Source organism: Delphinapterus leucas, chromosome 21 (genome assembly GCF_059928025.1).
Source record: "Delphinapterus leucas isolate spDelLeu-1000000601 "Yukka" chromosome 21, BTC_Dleu_Yukka2, whole genome shotgun sequence".
In the NCBI taxonomy this organism is placed as follows: domain Eukaryota; kingdom Metazoa; phylum Chordata; class Mammalia; order Artiodactyla; family Monodontidae; genus Delphinapterus; species Delphinapterus leucas.
In genome coordinates, this window is record NC_143149.1 from 30,302,100 (window position 1) to 30,323,664 (window position 21,565).

At 37.7% G+C, this 21,565-nt stretch overlaps 1 protein-coding gene across 1 annotated transcript in view; it reads left to right on the forward strand.

The window, feature by feature from the left end:
- The first annotated feature begins 233 nt into the window (after positions 1-233).
- ADAM32 (ADAM metallopeptidase domain 32) overlaps positions 234-21,565 on the forward strand; it is a 149,712-nt gene continuing 128,380 nt past the window's right edge. Inside the window, exons 1-2 of the mRNA XM_022571268.2 lie at positions 234-1,623; positions 19,391-19,470. Of these exons, the coding sequence (XP_022426976.2) occupies positions 1,566-1,623; positions 19,391-19,470 (138 nt within the window). The 5' untranslated portion in view covers positions 234-1,565. The remainder of the gene's footprint in view (positions 1,624-19,390; positions 19,471-21,565) is intronic.

Consider the following 21,565-nt stretch of genomic DNA (forward strand, 5'->3'; position numbering starts at 1 on the left):
CCACTAATTAACAAGTCTAAGCATTTACTGTAACGGTTCTAATGCTGTGAAGCAAGATGAAACCAGCTTTTGGCTCAACTACCCCCTAAAAGAAGTGTTAGTCTAGCATTTGTTGTTCCTGTTGAGATGCAAGCTATGTGTATACAGTTGACCCTTGAACCACGTGGGTTTGAACTGCACAGATCCACTTACAAGCTTTTTTGTTTTCCAATAAAAATACAGTGGCACTCCATATCTGCAGGTTCACATCCGTGGCTTCAACCAACCGCAAGTGGTAAATAGTTCAGTATCCATGGTTGGTTGAATCTGCAGGTACAGAAATCGGAGGGCCAACATCGGGACTTGAGCATCTGGGGATTTTGGTATCCACAGTGGGTCCTGGAATCAATCTCCCCGTGGATACCGAGAGGCCAGTTGTATTTTTGTTGCCGTGTTTATGCTCATGATATTCTTTTGCAGACTTAGATTACCCTGTTGAAATCCTATGCATCCATAAAATTAGATCTCAACTGAGTTTAGATGTGGTGATTCCCCAAACGAACTTTTCTGTGTTACCACAGGACCTTTTAGTTTGTGTATCTGCCGTTCTGTTAATTGGTGTGAGAGATTAACTCATTCTTGGGGATTTGAAAAGAATTGAAGGATAGTGCATATACGTAGAGACTGGGGGGTGAGTCTGGGTGGGAGGAGGCATTGCAGTCCAAGGTAATAAGGCAATTTTCATTCAGGAAAGACAGGAAGTCATAAGTAGTCATAGCACTGGGGATAGAAGAAAAGAAAAGCAAAGCCTGGGCTCCGAATTTAGAAATTTTTGAATACTATGTTGAGGAATTCGGCTAGAATTTTCTACTGGAACATATGTACTGTAATTATGGGCAAAAATCTTGTCCATTTCATTCATTACATGAATGAATGAATATTTATTGTACTGAGAAGTTACTGAACAAGAGCAGGCCATCACATGAATTTTTTGATTGGAGGAAAAAGCAGACACAGCCTGGTTACAAAGTGTATTTGGGCAGTGGGTATGGAAAAAAACCATAGCAGGTACTTTCCGAAGATACCAAAATCTACTCACTTTTCCCTTTCTTGGAATCGTTTTAAAATATATCTGGATTTTTGTTGTTGTTTTAATTAAAAAACCTCAGCTTTAGGAAATATGAATGTATAATTCGTGTGTGTGTGTGCGCGTGTGTGCGTATGCGCATAGTTTTAAATTCAGCAAGTAGTGTCTGATACAAAACAGCGCACAATAAATGTTAGTTCTTTTAGGTCCATCCACACGAAGCAAAAAGTTTGTGGGGGACGATGACCGCGACGGAGAGGGCCAGGGTGGTCGGGGACCTCCAGACAACTGGCCATCGGGTAGACCGGGCTGCTGGGAAAAGAACTTCCCGCGGACCCGGACGCACGACTATAAAGGGAGGCGTGCCCTACAGGCGATTGGTGGACTGGGCGCTGAGTACCGGGCGCTCCGGTAGGTGCCGCAGCCTCGCGAGAACGGCGCTCACGAACGGCCAACGGCAGTAGGGCTCAGGTCTCCGCTGGAAGACAGGAGTCACGAAATGTTCCGCCTAATGATGTTGTTAGCGGGCCTCCGTGGCTTGCTAATGTCAAGACCCGGTAAGCCCGAGGTTGCCCTGTTTGTTACTCCGGTAGGGGGAGGAGGAAGATTTTTCTTTTCCTTCTTTAAACGCGTACCTGCTTGGGTCAAACTGCGCCTCGACTCGATTGAAAACTCGGCGCCCTTCCCTGCTTTTAGGTTTCTTTTGCCAGTCAGGAAACCGGGCAGTTTTTAGGCGCTCCGTAGGGATACAGAACTGACTCACGAGGGAGGAAGATACTTTTAATAAGCTTAAGGACTAAATCTCTGACGCTCTGACTCTCTGAATCTGGGTTTGGGGCAGCCGTTTATGGAGGTCTGTTAGGCACTCACAAAACTACCTCACAATTTCTTGCGCTCAGAAGCACCCCAGAAACTTCATGAACTCTACTCAAACTCCAGAAAACGGTGTCTCCTCAGGTATCATCTGTTCCAGTATAATTTGTCCTGCATTCAGTAACTTGTCCTGCAATACCAAAAAAATATTCTATTGCTGACATTGTGACAATACGGGGAACAGTTACAGAGAGTCCTCAAAATTTTAAAATATATTGGGGGGGATTTAGATGCAAGTAAAATTTTAAGATATGTTCTTATTTTCCTTCCCTTTTTATACACTGTTCTGAATCTTCCCATTCTGTGTCAGTACATGGAATATCTTGTCTTCTCCTCCCCCATCTGCATAGTGTTCTGTGGCTTGGAGGTACCACAACTTAGCAGCCAGTTCTCTTATTAAAGGACTGTTGGATTGTTTCCAGTCATTTTTCTGTTACATGCTACACTGCTGAACTCGGACGGCAGCCCCCCGTTCCCCCCACAAAATACCCTAGACCGGCTGGCTTAAACAACAGAGATTTATTTTCTCACAGTTCTGGAGGCAGGAAGCCTGAAATCAGGGTGCTCTCATAGTGGGGATCTGGTGAGGTCTCTCTTCCTGGCTAGTAGACCGTTCCCTTCTTGCTGTGTACTCACGTGACCTCTTCTTTGTGAGCAGAGAGAAGGAGCAAACTCACTTGTCTCTTCTTACAAAGGCGTGAAACCCATCATGAGAGATCCATCTTCATGATCTCATCTAACCCTGATTACCTCCCAAAGATCCCATTGCTAAATACCATCACATTGGGGGTTAGGGCTTCCAATAGGAAAGCTGGGGGCGGGGGACACAACTTCACCATAACACCTGCAACATTTAAATACAGTGTTTCTGAAACTTTTCGGAATGTTTCTTTCAGCAAAGAAATGAACAAAAATGTAACAATTATTGAAGTTCTCAGAGAGCTTTTATGTTCTGCTTATATTCGTCAGTATTTGTCATATTAGAAATTAATGTAGAAATTTAAGAATTTTAATTAATTCGTTAAAAAATAACAGTAATGTTACTGAACTCAGGTTTGGCTGCTCGCGGCTCGAAAGCCAGTACTCGAGAGACAGGTATTGGTAGGAAAGGAAAGGTTGCTTCATTCAGGAGGCTGGCAACCTGGGGAGAAGGTAGACTCGTGTCCAAACACCAGCTTGGTTGTTGATCAGGGGGCAAGAGCTTTGAAAGGGGAGTTTCAGGGATGTATAGGCAGAGGGAGGGGCTACGACTTGCAGAACAGCACAGTCAGCTCCCACAGCCACGAGATTGGTCATGCGGTGGTCTGATCAGTGTCATCTTGATTGTCTTAAGGTCAGTTAATCTTCAGTTCTAGGGTTGGTTCCCATTTCCTTGAGGCCAGTTCTTGGAATTGTGCAAGATGGAGCAGCTTATGTCTTGGCTGCAGTCTGGTCATCACGTAGTTAACTTCTCCCACCTGGTGAGGGTTTCAGTGCCTGCAGAACAGCTCAAAGGACATGGCTCAGAATATTATCTATAGCTCTTGAAGAGGAACTAAAGGTCCTTGACTTTGTTTAATGGCTAAACTATTATTATTTTGTCTTGTTTGACTGCTTTCCTTTGGTTCTGCATTTTTTTTTCACTTCTCTGATTGAATTTATTCTTTGACTAAAGTTTTTCTACAGACAAGAGGCAGGCAGAGGACATTGGGTGTGTGGGGGGGTCTGTCCTGGGAAAGCCCCATAGGGTCCCGCTCAATTACAGTAATAGACCTATTATATGTTAATGTAAGTAACACATTTAAAAAAGAAAAACTATATTTTCCAAAACAAAGAATTTAGAGTGGCATTGTTTTACATTTTGTGAATCTCTTTAAGGTTTGGTTTAATAGATGACAGCTAGATTCTCATATCTACTTCTGCATTCAGTCTGTTGCCAAATGTTTTGTTTGAAGTATATGAAAAAATTCCAGCTTATGTAGTTGGAAAAGGGAGTAGTTTATGAGCCTTTTCAGGTAATTACCAGTATTCCTCTTTGGATGCTGCACCAAATACACACTTGATAAATGGTAAAGTTTAGTTGCAATGTGGAATCTAAAACATATTGATGAATTTTTCTTAATATGTTATGTTAAAATCCATTGGTCTGTTTTGAACTTTAATGGATATTTTACCCATCTGTTTTTTTTTAATACATTACCTTTGTTTTTTTCTTTTTTTAACATCTTTACTGGAGTATAATTGCTTTACAAAGGTGTGTTAGTTTCTGCTTTATAACAAAGTGAATCAGCTATACATATACATATATCCCCATAGCTCCTCCCTCTTGTGTTTCCATCCCACTCTCCCTATCCCACCCCTCTAGGTGGTCACAAAGCACCGAGCTGATCTCCCTGTTTTACATTTGGTAGTGTATATATGTCCATGCCACTCTCTCACTTCGTCCCAGCTTACCCTTCCCCCTCCCCGTGTCCTCAAGTCCATTTTCTACGTCTGTGTCTTTATTCCTGTCCTGCCTCTAGGTTCTTCAGAACCAATATATATATATATATATATATATTTTTTTTTTTAGATTCCATACATATGTGTTAGCATATGGTATTTGTTTTTCTCTTTCTGACTTACTTCACTCTGTATGACAGACGCTAGGTCCATCCACCTCACTACAAATAATTCAGTTTTGTTTCTTTTTATGGCTGAGTAATACTCCATTATATGTATTTGCTACATCTTCTTTATACCTTTGTTTTAAAATTATTTTAAATTGTGGTAAAATATACAAAACATAAAATTTACCATCTTCAACCATTTTAAAAATGAATAAACTTTATTTTTTAGAGTGTTTCAGGTTCATAGCAAAACTGAGAGAAAGGTACAGAGATTTCTCACATACCCCTGTCCCCACACATGTACAATCTCTACTATAGGCGTCCTGCTCCACAGTGGTATGTTTGTTAGAATTGATGATCCCACACTGGTACATCATTATCACCCCAAATCTATAGTTTACCTTAGGATTCACTCTTGCTGTTTTACATTCTGTGGAATTTGACAAATGTATAATGACATGTATCCCCCAGAGTAGTTTTGCAGCCCTAAAAATCCTCTGTGCTTCATCTGTTCATCTCTCCCTTTCCCCTAAGTCCTGGCAACCACTGATCTTTTTGCTGTCTCCATAGTTTTGCCTTTTCCAGAATGTCATATAGTTTGAATCTTACAGTATGTTGCCTTTTTCAGATTGGCTTCTTTCACTTAGTAATATGCATTTATGGTTCTTCCATGTCTTTCCAGGGCTGCATAGCTTATTTCTTTTTAGCAGTGAGTGATATCCATTGTCTGTATATACCAGTTTACTTATCCATTTACCTACTAAAAGACATCTTGGTTGCTTTCAAGTTTTGACAGGTATGAACAAAGCTACCATAAATATCTGTGTGCAAGTTTTTGTGTGGACATAAGTTTTCAACTCCTTTGGGTAAATACGAAGGAGTGCTATTGCTGGATCATATGGTAAGGATATGTTTAGTTTTTAAAATTAGTGTCTTTTTGCTTCAGTATGAAGAACTCTCTTTAACATTTCTTGTGAGGCCATTCTAGTGGTGATGGACTCTAACTTTTTTAAGGAAGTTCTTTATCCTTCAATTCTGAAGGACATCTTTGCTGGGTATGGTATCCTTAGGTGGAATTTTCTTTCTTTCAGTACTTTGAATATACTATCCCACTCCATTCTGGCCTGCAAGGTTTCTGCCGAAAAATCCACTGATAGTCTTATGGGAGTTCCTTTGTACATAACAAATTGTGTTTCTCTTGCTGCTTTTTTTTTTTTTGCGGTATGCAGACCTCTCACTGCTGCGGCCTCTCCCATTGCGGACCACAGGCTCCGGATGCGCAGGCCCAGCGGCCACGGCCCACGGGCCCAGCCGCTTTGCGGCATGTGGGATCCCCCCAGACTGGGACATGAACCTGCGTCCCCTGCATCAGCAGGCGGACTCCCAACCACTGCGCCACCAGGGAAGCCCCTCTCTTGCTTTTTTTTAATTTCTATTTTATTTTATTTTATTTTTTTTAACATCTTTATTGGGGTATAATTGCTTTACAATGGTGTGTTAGTTTCTGCTTTATAACAAAGTGTATCAGTTATACATATACATATGTTCCCATATCTCTTCCCTCTTGCATCTCCCTCCCTCCCACCCTCCCTATCCCACCCCTCCAGGCGGTCACAAAGCACCGAGCCGATATCCCTGTGCCATGCGGCTGCTTCCCACTAGCTATCTACCTTACATTTGTTAGTGTATATATGTCCATGCCTCTCTCTCGCCCTGTCACAGCTCACCCTTCCCCCTCCCCATATCCTCAAGTCTGTTCTCCAGTAGGTCTGTGTCTTTATTCCTGTCTTACCCCTAGGTTCTTCGTGACATTTTTTCTTAATCAAAACTACAATGAGATATCATGAGATATCATCTCACACCAGTCAGAATGGCCATCATCAAAAAATCTAGAAACAATAAATGCTGGAGAGGGTGTGGAGAAAAGGGAACACTCTTGCACTGCTGGTGGGAATGTGAATTGGTTCAGCCACTATGGAGAACAGTATGGAGGTTCCTTAAAAAACTACAAATAGAACTACTATATGACCCAGCAATCCCACTGCTGGGCATATACCCTGAGAAAACCAAAATTCAAAAAGAGTCATGTACCAAAATGTTCATTGCAGCTCTATTTACAATAGCCCGGAGATGGAAACAACCTAAGTGCCCATCATCGGATGAATGGATAAAGAAGATGTGGCATATATATACAATGGAATATTACTCAGCCATAAAAAGAAACGAAATTGAGCTATTTGTAATGAGGTGCATAGACCTAGAGTCTGTCATACAGAGTGAAGTAAGTCAGAAAGAGAAAGACAAACACCGTATGCTAACACATATATATGGAATTTAAGAAAAAAAAATCTCTTGCTGCTTTTTAAGAGTTTCTCTTTGTCTTTAATTTTTGGCAGTTTAATTATAATGTGTCTCAGTGTAGCTCTCTTTAATTTTTTTTTTTTTTTTTTGGTTTTCTTTGAGCTTCCTAGATTAGGATGTCTATTTTTCTTTTCTTTTTTTGCCAGGTGAGAGAAGTTTTTAGCCATTATTTCTTTAAATAAGCTTTCTGCCCTCTACCCCTACTCCTTCTCCTTCTGGGACTTCTATAATGTGGATACTGGTCTGCTTGATGGTGTCCCATAAATCCTTTAATCTGTCTTCACTCTTTTTCATTCTTTTTTTTAATTTTAATTTTTTGCTCCTCTGATTGGATGAATTCTATTGCTCTGTCTTCAAGTTTGCTAATCCTTTCTTTCACTTGATCTAGTCTGATGTTGAAACCCTCTATTGAAAATTTGAGTTCAGTTATTGTATTCAGCTCTATGATTTCTATTTTGTACTCATTCTAACCATTTTTAAGTGTACAGTTCAGTGGCATTAAATACATACACTTTGTTTTGCCATCACCATCATCCATCTCCAGAATATTTTTTTTTATTCTTCCCAGACTGAAACTCAGTACCCATTTAACACTAATTCCTCATTCTTCCCTTCCCCCAGCTCTTGGCAACCACCATTCTACTTTCTGTCTCCATGGATTTGACTGCTCTAGTTTCCTCATGTAAGTGGAGTTATGCAGTATTTTTCTTTGTGACTGACTTCTTTCACTTAGCATAATGCCCTCAATGTTTATCCATGTTGTAGCATGTGTCAGAATTTTCTCCTTTTATTCTGACACATGAATAGCATTCCATTGTGTGAAATACATACGGAAAAATACATATTTCATTTTGTTTATCCATTCATCTGTTGATGGATACTTAGGTTGCTTCTACCTTTTGGATATTATGAATAATGCTGCCATGAACATGTATGTACCTGTACTTGTTTGAGTCCCTGCTTTTAATTCTTTTGGGTATATGTACAGAAGTGGAGTTGCTGGATCATACGGTGATTCTATTTTTAATTTTTTAAGGAACTGTTACATTGTTTTCCATACTGGCTGTGCAATTTTACATTTCTACCAGCAGTGCACAAGGGTTCCAGTTTTTCCACGTTCTTCCTAATACATGTTATTTTACTTTTATATTTTAATGATTATAGTCTTCCTAGTGGTTATGACAGGGTATCTCATTGTGGCTTTGATTTGTATTCCCCTGATGGTTAGTGATGTTGAGCATCTTTTCATATGCTTATTGGCCATTTGTATATCTTTTTTGGAGAAATGAGTATTCAAGTCCTTTGCCCATTTTAAAGATTAGGTTGTTCATTTTGTTGAGTTACAAGAGTTCCTTTTATATTCTGGATACTAGACTTTCAGACAAGTGATTTGCAAATTTTTTTTTCATGCTGTAGGTTGTCTTCACTTTCTTGGGAGTGTCCTTTGACTCACAAAAGTTTTAAATTATGATGGAATCTAATTTTGTTGCTCATGGTTTTAGTGTCATATCTAAGAATCCATTGCCAAATCTAAGGTCATGTATATTTACTCCTATCTTTTCTTCTAAGAATTTTATTGTTTTAGCTCTTATGTTTATGTCATTGATCCATTTTGAGTTAATTTTCGTACATAGTGTGAGGTAGGGTTCCAACTTTATTTATTTACATTCATTCTGGTTTCTTTTTATTAACTATATCCTGCCCCTGTTTATTCCTAATAATGCTTTTTTCCTCCTTTGAGTCTATTCGTGCTAATGTTAACATAGGTATGTCAGCTTTCCTTTGGCTAATATTTGCTGTGAACATATTTTTTCCATCCTTTTATGTGGCAAAGTCCCCAGTGCTCACTAAGTATCCATCTTCTTGCCTACATTTCTGAGCCTTTTTCCATTTAGTGTGGGGCAGTTTAAATACTATTGCTCATGGGGTTGAGAAGAAGTGATTTGCATCACCTTAGATCAAGGCAATCGAGAGCTGGTATTTCTCTTCTATATTTCTTTTCTGATGCCAGATTTACCTTAGAAGCTATGAGCTGAGTTTATGGTGTTACCACTTGGAGGGAGCTTGGATCTCTGAGTTACTATTTGAATGAGAGCTCCTGGTGACTCCCATCATATTTTGCATGAAAAACAAATAAACTTTTATTGTGTTAAGCCACCAAGATTTCAAGGTTTATTTATTGCCATTCCATAGCCTGTTCAGCCTAAGTTGACTCATATAGAAATTGGAGCTTTGAAGTGGTGTGCTGCCATGATAAACTTAAAATGTATGCCTTTGACTTTGCTGCTGGGTATTGACGGGTAGCAGGTGACAAGAAATGGAATCCACCTGGAAGAAATGGAAATCAATGATAAGAAGTGACAGAACATTTGGTAAAAACTGTAGGACAGATTACATTCTGTAGAAGTTAGATAACAGATTGTTAGCAGTGGAGGTTGGTTTCATTACTCAATTTTGTCGAAGTGTTAAGAGAAAGAGATAATCTCAGGAAACAGTTGACCAGTTTGCAAATCGAATTAATAGGGAATAAATCCAGAAATTTGGGGCCTTTCAGGACTTTAAAGGGTGACCAGTTCCAGATTTCAAATAGTAAGAAATGGAATTTTAAAAGGTTTGAGCAACGAAACGTCAGTAAAAACTCTCAGTTAGAGAAAATTACTCAGGTTAGCACTGCAGTCAAGGGTGTGGCCTTACATTATATTTTTCTAGACTGACTTATGGTTGCCATCACTTAGTTGAGAGAGAGAGAGGTGAGAGAGGAGGGAAGGAGAAATAGGAGTTAGGCAAAGAAATTACAGGATGAGAGAAAATATTTGTAAATGATTTGTCTGAAAAGGGTCTAGTATCCAGAAAATAAAGGGCAAAGAAATAAAGCAGATTTGAAAATTATGACTTTAAAAAGTTTTATATGTGTTTTAATTGCATGACAAAGTTACTGAAGACAACTAGATGAGAAACTTCTACGTTTTTGATGGTAGTGTACTGCCAAAGGAACTTCAAACTAGATTATACAAGCTTTTGACTATTTGAGAATTAACACAACTCTTGAGCCCTTTACTTCCAGGAAGTAAACTGGAAAAGTCATGCTACTTTCAAGGAGAGTATATTTGTATTTAAGTCTTTTATGATATTTTATGCTTTCTATTTACTATGCTTTTTATTTGATATCATTAAAAATCTTATTTCCTGTCTTATGTGTTTTTCTGATTTTAATGTAACATGTATAATTGACTTACAGAGTCTACAATTAAGCAATATGTCTTCTTTTAAAAACGACAGTGACCTTAGAAAGTTGTCAGACACTGCCTTTATCATCTTACATGTTATTGTTATTTACTATTTACTGCCACTTTTATGTATTGTTTCCCAAATGAGTCATCATCTTTATTGTTCCTTGTTTACTCAGTCAGTGCTTGCTTAGATTTATCCACAAGTTTATAGCTTTATTTGCTTACCTTCTGTCTAGCACCCTACTCTTTCCTTCTTAGTGTCTTTTTCATCAAGAGTTTGAGTGGTAAATCGTCTGTTTACTTGAAAATGTCTTTATGTCTCCCTCACTGTTGAATGACAATTTAGTTTGATATCCAATTTCAGACTGAGTTATTTTTCCAATAGCACTTTGAGAATGTTACTCCATTGCTATTTGGCCTCCATGTTAACTTTTTTTTTTTAATTATGAGGATTTCAAATAAATGCAAAAATAGAAGAATAAAGAACTCAGGTTCAACAGTTATAAACTCGTGGTTAATTCTGTTTTCTTTTTTACGTTCCCTACCACTTCCTCTATTCTCATATTATTTGGAGCAAATTATAGACATTATATCATTTCGTGTCTAAGCATTTCAATATATATTGCTAAATGGCCAGAAAATATAACCACGGTATCATGATCATGGCTTAGAAATTAACGATTTCTTCTATCACCCAATATTCAGTCTGTGTTCAAATTTTCAATTGTTTCATGAGTGTAATAAGTTTCCTTACAGTTTGTAATCACCTAGAAAATAATGTCCACACATTGTCTGAATCAGCATACAAAAGATCTGCTCATTGAATTGGCTCCTTCCCTACTCGATTTTATTTAGTCTATGGCTTTTAGTCCCATGTTGATACTGATAACTCCAAATTTATATTTCTTCTCTTGCACTCTCTTAGGCAGCCTGTGAGATGGCTACCAATGTTTCCCACATCCTGGTAATCACGCCCTTGTGTAATCCCCTCCTCTTAAATGTGAGCTGTGTGTTTTTTGTTTTTTGTTTTTTTTGGGGGGGTACGCGGGCCTCTCACTGTTGTGGCCTCTCCCGTTGCAGAGCACAGGCTCCGGACGCGCAGGCTCAGCGGCCGTGGCTCACAGGCCCAGCCGCTCCGTGGCATGTGGGATCTTCCCGGACCGGGGCACGAACCCGTGTCCCCTGCATTGGCAGGCGGAGTGAGCTGTGTTTTATGGTTTGTTTCTAGTGAATAAAATGTGGTCAGGATGATGGGATGTCTCTTGTGAGATTAGGATACAGAAAGACTGTGTCTTTTGTCCCGGGTGCCCGCTTTCAGTCTCTCTTTTTCTGAGCCCTTGTTGTGAGGGAAGCAAGTTGTCATATTGTGAGTAGCCTTATGGAGAGGCCTGTGTGGCATGGAACTGAGCTTTCTCATTAACAGCCTGGAAAGACCCAATGCCTGCCAACAGCTAAGTGCATGAGCCTTGAAGTGGATCCTATGCTAGTCAAGCCTTGAAATGGTTGCAGCCCTGGCCTACACTTTGACTGTAGCTTTGTGAGAGTCACTGAGCCAGAGGCATTCGGTTAAGCTGTGCCCAGATACCTGACCTAAGGACACTAGTGATTAATAAATGTTCCCTATTTTAAGCTACTAAACTTTGGGATAATTTGTTATGCAGCAATAGATAACTAACATACCATCCTTCAGCCTATTCTCAACATAAAGTTTTCTTGTTAAAATCTCAGTCAGCTTATGTCTGCCCTCTGCTCAAAATCTTTCAATGTTTTCTTATCTCACCAAGAATAAAAATTAAAGTGCTAACTCTGACCTGTAAGGCCCTACAGGATCTCAGCAGCTTGTCTCCTCTCTGGCCTCACCCCTTCCTTTCTTCCTCACTGCTCATGCTACTCCAACCACAGTAGCTCCCTTGCTGCTTTTCAGACATGCCAGGCAGTTCCTCCCAAAGACCTTTGTGCTTGATACTTTTTCTTCCTGGGATGGTCTGCCAGAGATTTTCATTTGTTCCCCTCCTGACCTTCTTCAGTTCTGTGCCCAGATGCCATCTTCTCAGTGAGCCCTATTTAAGACTGAACTTCATCTTCACCAGCCTCTGTTCTAGCACATGATTCTATGGGCTTGTGAGGCTGTTGCTCTGGTTTGGACTGGCTTAGGTAGTCTGTGGCACATCGGTGCTCTTTCCTGGATCTGTCATCAGCTCCTGAGTTGGTTGGCAGCTGGGTGATCCAGATGGTCTCACGCACTGGTCTGTCTGTTGGACTGTGTTCAGCTAGGGTGCCTTGGCTCCCTTTCACATAGTCTCTCACCCTCCTGCAGGCCAGCTCAGTCTTGTTTACATGTGGTTTCAGGATTCCAAGGCAGTGAGAGGGCAAGCCACAGTGCACAAGCACTTTTCAGGTTTGCTTCTGTTACATTGGCTATTGTCTAATTGACCAAAGTAAGTTACATGGCTAAGTCTGGAGTTAGTTCCTAAGAAGTATACCAATGGGAAAGAATACTTTCTATTGTATCTATCACATCTGATTTCTGTTTTAGAGTTTTTCTAGAATCTCTCAACAATGATCACACTTCCAACATTAGCTTATCTTCCAGAAAATTGTTTGAGACCTCTTAGCTGATGGTAGCACCTTTCCTTTGTCTACTTTTAGAGGGTTTTCACTGAGAGAAGAGGTAAACATGTAGTGAGTTAGCCACCTTTTTTTTTTTTTTTTTTTTGCGGTACACGGGCCTCTCACTGCTGTGGCCTCTCCCGTTGCGGAGCACAGGCTCCGGACGCGCAGGCTCAGCGGCCATGGCTCACGGGCCCAGCCGCTGCGCGGCATGTGGGCTCTTCCGGGACCGGGGCACGAACCCGTGTCCCCTGCATCGGCAGGCGGACTCTCAACCACTGCGCCACCAGGGAAGCCCTAGCCACCTTTAATCATAAATCATATTATGGATGTTAATCCTTTGGCTTTTATACTTTGTATTTTCTTACAACCTCTCCTGCATCTTTAAAGATTTTAAAAAGATTTCTATGTATGCAAATATATTTATCTTTTCCTTTAAGACTTCTGGGCTTTGAATCTTAATCGATTTTGAATATATATGTATTTATGTACATATTATATATAGAAACATATAAATAAATTTTATTTATTCTTTATATATATACATATGTATGAATCCAACTTAATTACTTTTCAAATGGATATTCAGTCTTCCTGCCACTATCCATTGACTATATTTCCCCCAGTGATTTGAAAGCCTACCTTTTCATATATCCTATTTCATTAATTTTTTTTGATGATGCCTATTTCAGTTGATTTACTTATAGTAGTTTAGAGTTTTTCTATTGATTCTCTAAGTACTTTTAAGTAGATAGTTATATCGTTTGCAAATAATGACATACTGTTTTTTCCTTTCTAACATTTATGCCCTTCTTTCTTGTTATCATTTTATCATATTAACTAGGGCATTCAGAACATTTTTGAAAATGGCAGTGATAATAGACTTTGTTACCTAGTTTTATTTGAATTTCTCTGTAGTATTTCATAATTTACAATTTTTAATGTTTGCTTTTTGATACTTTTTCTAGTTAAGGCAATTTCCTTCTATTTCTAGCTTACGTCCCTCTAATTTTCTTTGTCAGAAAATTTTGGTCAATTTGTATTTTTTTTTTTTTTTTGAGCATGTGAGCTTTAGAATCATCTTATGTTGTTTCAAAAAACTCCTGTGGACTTTTCCATTGGATTTCATAAAATTTATAAATTAATTTAAAGAAAATTGCTATCTTTATATTCCAAGAACTGGATATAGCTTTCAATTTATTTGACTTTTTTTATGAACCATTTTAGAATTTAAAGTTTTTTTTAAAATTTAAATTATATATATTCCTTTAGGAATTTATTTACATGGGTATTACACATTTTGTTGTTATTGTAAATGGTTATTTTCTAACTATTTTATTTGTGTATAGGGAAATGATAGGTTTATATATTAATTTTGTTTCTAGTCACATTACTAAATCCTCTTTTAAAATAATAGTTATGGTGATTCTTTTGGGTTTTCCAGATATATAATATCACATACAAAAGAATGTTAGAATCACAAAACCTTAGAAAGTACCAAAGAGGCAGGTTTAGTTGCTACATAGATGCTACAATGTGGCTAGGGTCACAGCGCAGGGAAGAGTATCTAGTGATACCGTGGGAACTATACCGGAAGAGTATTCTATTGAAAATACCACTATGGTGTTTGGGCTAGGCAGCAGAATGTCTGTCCCAGTAGTCCAAAAGGACCAGATAATTCTATTACTACAAATGTCAGAAGGACCAGATATTCACACGTGGCTGCCATCTGACAATGCTCACTTCTGCAACTAAGTCTTTTTTGGGTGTATGAATAGCAGGAACTAGTAACATGCCAGCACCTTAATTGCAGTGGAGTCTGGTATAGAGTTGTTAGGTTTCCAACGTCTAATAGCACAGGGAGACAAGGTAGAAATAGTTTGAATGATTGAACCTCTCTACAGTATCCCACAGTTCACCTCTAGATGGGCCACTTAACATCCATATTCACCCTTCTTAAGGTTGGTAACATTCTTAAACTTTCAAGAAACAACACAATAACTTGCTTCTGCCTCATTTAATGTAATCAGTTCGTATACAGGAAAACTAGACATGTAAGTGTACCATGTGAAATCCTAGTTACGGGGAGAATTTACTTTGCTCTATTCTCTTTTAGGGCCAACTATCTATGAGTTTTTAAGATTATACCCGTGGACTTACTTCTGTGTACTATTGGCATATCATACATCTACTTTCCCTCCTTCAGTTAGCTGGTCATAGGATACCATAAAAGTAGGTTTTAGGAAGTGATGGAAACGTGATAGGAGTAGGCCTACTGGAGTATTAATCACCTGGTTATGCAACTTAAAGCTTTTAGGACCTGTTCAAACCCAACCATATATATATATATAACACTTCCATTTGATTAGTACTCCTGTGAATGCCTGATGATGTCAGTCTGTGAAGAGTGGTTCACGTTGCAAGATCATATATTCTGAAGATCACATGGTCTGAATTTTAGCCTCTATCAGAGCCCAGTAGTGAGCTAAAAGCTTTCATAAAAGAAATATACTTACGTGCTATATTAGATTCCTGTGGCTGCCATAACAAAGTACCACAAACTGGGTGGCTTAAAACAAGAGAATTTTTTTCCCCTTCTGTTTCTGGAGGCCAGAAGTCCAAAATCAAGGTATTGGCAGTGTTGATTACTTTTGGAGGCTCTGAGGGAGAATCTGTTCCATGCTTCTCTCCTAGCTTCTGATGGCTGCCAGCAATCCTATGCATTCCTTGGCTTGGAGACATGTTACTCCAGCCTCTGCCTGTCTTTATATTGATGTCTCCTCTGTGTGTCTTCTCCCCTTCTCTTACTTATAGGATATTAGTCATTGGATTTAGGGTCCAGCCTAATCCGGAATGGTCTCATCTTGAGATCCTTAACTTAATTACACCCTGCAAAGACCCTTTTTTCTTTGCAAGGTTATAAGGTTATAGCCACAGGTTCCGAGTGGACATATCTTTTGGGGCACCATCATTCAATCCACAGCATATACCAATGAGGGCGTGTCTTTGCTTACAAACCTCAGGAGCCTCTGCTGTAATTCTCCTAGAGGGGCTTAACACAGGCTCTGCCACAGACCCTAAGTCATAAAGGAAAAATAGTAGCGCTCCTTGCACAGTAGACTCAGGTAGCTGAGGAGTCTTGTACTCTGGCATCTTACAAATCTGGCAGCCTATGTTTTGTTCAATAAAAATGGTCAAAGCAACATAGCTATATATGATATATATTGCCTCCAAAATCCAAAATGGTCTACCAAGTGTTCTGCCTCTTACTATTGATTATGGAGGATATTTTCAAGTGTGGTTTAGACCACTAGACCATTACAGGTGGATGTGTGTGTGTGTGTGTGTGTGTGTTAAGACTCTGGCACACCTGCTTCTTCAAGGCATCTAATGTACCTGCTACTTCAGGTCTTTCTCTTAGACGATATGTTAGTTTCCTATTGTTGCTGTAACAAGTTATCACAAACTTAATAGCTTAAACAACACAAATTTATTATCTTACAGTTCTGTAAAATGGGTCTCATTGGGTAAAATCAAGGTGTTAGCAGTGCCCTGTTCCTTCTGGAAGCTGCAGGAGACAATCTGTTTCCTTGTCTTTTCCAGATTCTAATGGCTGTTTGCATTTTTTGGCTCATGGCCCCCTTCCTCCATCTTCAAAGTCAGTGGTATTGGGCTGAGGTCTTTACACATGGCCATCTCTTTGGTTTTCTTTTCTGGCTCTTTCTTCTACTGTTAAGAACCCTTGCGATTAAATTAAGACCACAGATAACCCAGGATAATTTTCATATTTTAAGGTCAGTTGATTAGCAACCTTAATTCTGTTTTGCCATGTAACCTAACAGGTTCTGGGGATTAGGATATGGACATCTTTGGGGGCATTATTCTATCTACCACAGACAGTGAGATTTTTAGGGTCCAGGTAGAAGAAGAACCAGATGATAAAGATCTGAGGCATCTGAGGCAATATGATTGGTGAAGGTATACTGGCATCACTACTAAGCAAAAATGGAAACTTGCTCCTGGCATCTCCTGCTTATTGGGATAGAGAAAACAGCACCTTTTCCTATTAATGGCTACATACAGGTGCCAACGCCTGTGTTGATTTGGTTCAGTAAAGCGACCGTATTTGGAACAATATTAGTTATTGCAATCATTACCTGATCACACTTACGACAACTCATTGTCATTCTCTATTGCTTATCTATCACGTGCACAGATCAAACAAGTAAAATAACAGAAATCATTGCCCTTGTATATACGTTCTTGGTATAGAAGGGTTTTTGGTTTAATGTTTTGGTGATGGTGCAGGTGATATTCAGAGGTTTCCATCTGGCCCTCCCTACCATAACAATCCTCATTCTATGTGTCAGGGAGACAAGACAGGCATTCCACAAGTTACTGATTATATCTGTTTTGACACACTGTTCCATAATTGGGCAGATTACGATAGGATGAACTTGTAGACCCATGAGTGTGTTCATAGATGTGAACCTAATAACTTCCATTCATCACCTGACTTCTTCTGCTAATCATATATCTTTTCCTGAAGTGGACCACAGTCTTATTTTAGGTACTCAGAAATCATCATTAGGAGACTTCTTCAGTGGTCCAGTGGTAAAGAATCCACCTTCCAATGCAGCTGACGTGGGTTCGATCCCTGGTTGGGGAACTAAGATCCCACATGCCGTGGGGCAACTAAGCCCATGAGCCACAACTACTGAGCCCGCATGCCTCAACTAGAGAGCCCACGTGCTGTAAACTACAGAGCCCATGCACTCTGGAGCCCGAGTGCCACAACTAGAGATAGAAAATCCATATGCCACAACTAGAGAGAAGGCTGCACACTGCAACTAAGAGCCCGAGCATCGCAATGAAAGATCCTGCATGCTGCAACCCGATGCAGCCAAAAAAAAAAAAAATAATAATAATAATCATTATTAGTTTAAAGCCAGTGTTTAATATTCCACCAAAGGTCTGAGTAATTGGGTTTTGATTTTGTGGATCCAATCTGAGAATTTTTCTTTTTTTCTTTTTTTTGATAACAGAAAAATAGCTTATTAATGCATACAGCATGCATCATGGGAGAAACTTAAACCAAAAGTAATTCAAAATGGCAGCTTTGAGTTCCAGCTTATCTTCAACGAAAAACATTAAATTTGTAGAGAAGTGACAGACACAGGAAGGCAGTTTTAGGCTTCCAAGGGCAGCAAACTGGAAATGTAAATATATGGGTGAAAACTAATGAGGTAAAGTTTGTTCATAGATTACTCTGGTCCCGCCTCTGGGCTGATAACAGTCTGTCTCCAGTATGAGTTTTTCTTTAGGTTGGTCACTTCATCCTACTCACATTTACTGATATGACTGAGATATTTAATCTTAGTGCTTCTTATTTATATCATACTTTTCTGATTTCATGCTTTTTTTTTGATAAATGTTTTACACCATAAAAATCTGTGACTTTTTCATTTATTTTCTGGATGCCTTGTGTTTGTATGCTCTTTTTTTTCTTAATTTGGAATATTTATAATCTGTTTTATATAATAGATTTAATTTTTAATTTAGGTAGTAACTAGTGATTCCTCACTGTGAGTGTAAGGAAATTTATTTCTTACTACTTCTTTCCACCTCGTGCTCTCCTCTTCATTATATGACTATAGCTTTAAAAAATCTTAATTCTTTTATACCATTAAAGAATATGTTTCTACTTTTACCACTTGATTTTCAGCTTTTTAACATTTTTTGGAACCACACTGCAATAAATTTAAGGAAAACAGTATTCACATATGGTAATTCTCTTCTTCTGCTACCCTTCCTGACATTATTGAATATGTTGTTATGTCTTTATCATCATAGTTTATAACACTTGCATCCTATTAAATAGTGATGATTCCCACCATTGTTTTGGCCTATATTCTATATTTAAGTTTATTTTAATGCTCACAGCTAGGCCTTTTACCTCAACTCTGTTGATGCCTTTATTGGGAGAAGTTTGTCTACCTTTTGTGACAGGAACTTGTGAACTATTTTCCTTGATTTTTTGCTTGTAAGTATCTGTCCCTTGCCTGTATATTTTAATGACAGTTTTGCTGGGTATAAAATTCTTGGGTCCACACTTTCTTTTCCTGAATATTTTTTTAAAGACATAGTTCTTCAGTTTTTTAACATTGAATAATGTTTTAAAGAATCTCAAGCCAACCTGCTTTTCTCTTCTTATGCCCAATATGATTTTCACTTTTCCTTTTTGCTCATATGCCCATAAGATTCTTTCTTTATCTTCGACATCCAATAAGTTTAGTAGAATATGTCTCGGTTTTAATTAATTGTTATCAGTTATTCCTGAAATGCAGTGTACTTTCTAGTCTATTGTTTCAAATCTTTTATTTCAGGAAAGTCTTCTTGAAGTATATATTTGATATTTTTTAATTCATTTGTTCACTTTTCTTCAGGAACAGCAAATTTTGTATAAGTTGAATACCTCTCCGTGCCCCCTTTTAGTCTTTCATAGCTATCTTATCTGTTTTTAAACAAAGTGTTTTCAAGATTTCTATAGGAGTACACAGTGATGACTCATGTTTGCATAAGCAAGTCTTATAAAAGAACCTGAACAAATATTTAGTCAAGTTTAAAACACAGTTATTAACTGTTTTTTTTTATTTCTTCAGGTTTTCAAAATTCATTTCTACAAATTATATTTCCAGAGAAAATCCAAGCAAATACAAGTGATAATTCAAAAGTAGAAAATGTAAGAGATTTTCCATAATGTTTTTATATGAAATTTCTTATTTTTATTACATAGCAGTGAAATACATCAATTCCATTATAGTATGACTATAACTAACCAATATTACTATTGATAAGGAATGTAAAGTTTTGATGGTAAAAGCAAACGTATAAATCAGAATGTTCTAATTTGTCTAACATTTGTCATTTCCTCATGGTAAAACCATTTTTTAAAGTTCAAAGAGAGAATATAATGTAAAAGAATTAGGGTATTATCTGAATGGTATCTAGATGATTCAAATGAAGAGAATAATTCTCTCCAAAATGGTTAAGGAGAGTCTTTTTTTTAACTAAAACCTGGTTCCTCAATCTCTACCCTTGTACCTACCAGTTCTCAGAGAGTATAAACCCTTTCTTCTGTTATTTTTGTTAGAAAGGGCAATATTTCATCCTATTCATTGATTTATTTAACAGATATTTCTCTGGACTTGTGTGCATAACTACATGCTAAGAGCCTTAGGAGATAAAAAAAGAAACACAAAACAGCAAGCCTTGCTTATAAGTGGCCAATCTTTTGATAACACTTTATTTTTACTAGTTTTAATGAAGTATAAATTCACAGAATTCACCCATTGTAAGTGTACAACTCAATGATCATTAGTACATGAATAGAATTATGTAAACATTACCACAAATCCAGTTTTAGAACATTTTGTTTGCCTTAAGTTCCTTCCTGCCTATGTGCAGTTTTTCTCTGCTTCCATCCCCAGCCCTTGGCAACTGCTGATCTGTTTTGTGTTTCTATAATTTTGCATTTTCTAGGCATCTCATAAAAATGAAATATGTGATATGTAGGACTTTGCATTGAGCTTCTTTCACTTAAGATTATCCATTTTGCAACATTTATCAATACTTCCTAAATTTTTTATTTCTTAATAGATGTAGATAACACATTTTGTTTATCCATTTACCAGTTAAATTCAAGATTGTTTTCAGATATTGACTATTTTGAGTCATTCTGCTATGAATATTTATGTATGGACATATAGTTTTCTTTCTCTTGGATAGATTCTTAGAAGTGAAATTGCTGTGTCGTATTGTAGGTTTATGCTTATCATAGTAATAAACTGCCAAACTATGTTCCATAGTGACTTATTAGTTTACATTTCCCATCAGCAATATATGATGATTCAGTTTTTCCACATACTTGTCAACACCTGATGTTGTCTCTTTTGATTAAATTTATTCTAACAGGTGTGTACTGATATCTCATTTTAGCTTATATTTGCATTTCTCTAATGAAAAATGCTGTAGAGCATCTTTCATGACCTACTAGCTATCTAAATACCTTTTTGGTGAAACGTCTATTAAATTATTTGCTCATTTTAATTTTTTAACCTATTATTATTTTTAACATATTTATTGGGCTATAGTTAGTATATAATATTATATTAGTTTCAGTATTTTTTACCAGTATTTTCAGATTACCACAATAAGTCCAGTTACCATCTGTCACCCTACAAAGTTGGTATACAATTATAATTATTTTTTAAAATTTATTCATCCTGGTATATATGTATATACTTATTTACTGAAGTATAGTTGTTTTACAACATTGTATTAGTTTCAGATGTACAGCATAGTGATTCAGTATTTTTACAGATTGTCCTCCATTATAGGTTATTACAAGATAATGACTATAATTTCCTATGCTATACAGTATATCCTGTTGCTTATCTATTTTACATATAGGAGTTTGTATCTGTTAATCCCATATCCCTAATTTGTCCCTACCTGTTTCCCTGTCCCCTAGGTAACCACAAGTTTGTTTTCTATATCTGTGAGTCTATTTCTGTTTTGCATATACATTCATTTGTATATTTTAGAATCCACATATAAGTGATATCATAAGTATTTGTCTTTCTGTGACTTATTTCATAAGCATAATATTCTCTAGGTTCATCCTTATGGCTACAAATGGCAGAATTTCATTCTTTTTTATGGCTGAGCTATATTCCGTTGTATATATATATACTACATCTTCTTAATCCGGTCATCAGTTGATGGGCATTTGGGTTGCTTCCATGTCTTGGCTATTGTAAATGGTGCTGCTATGA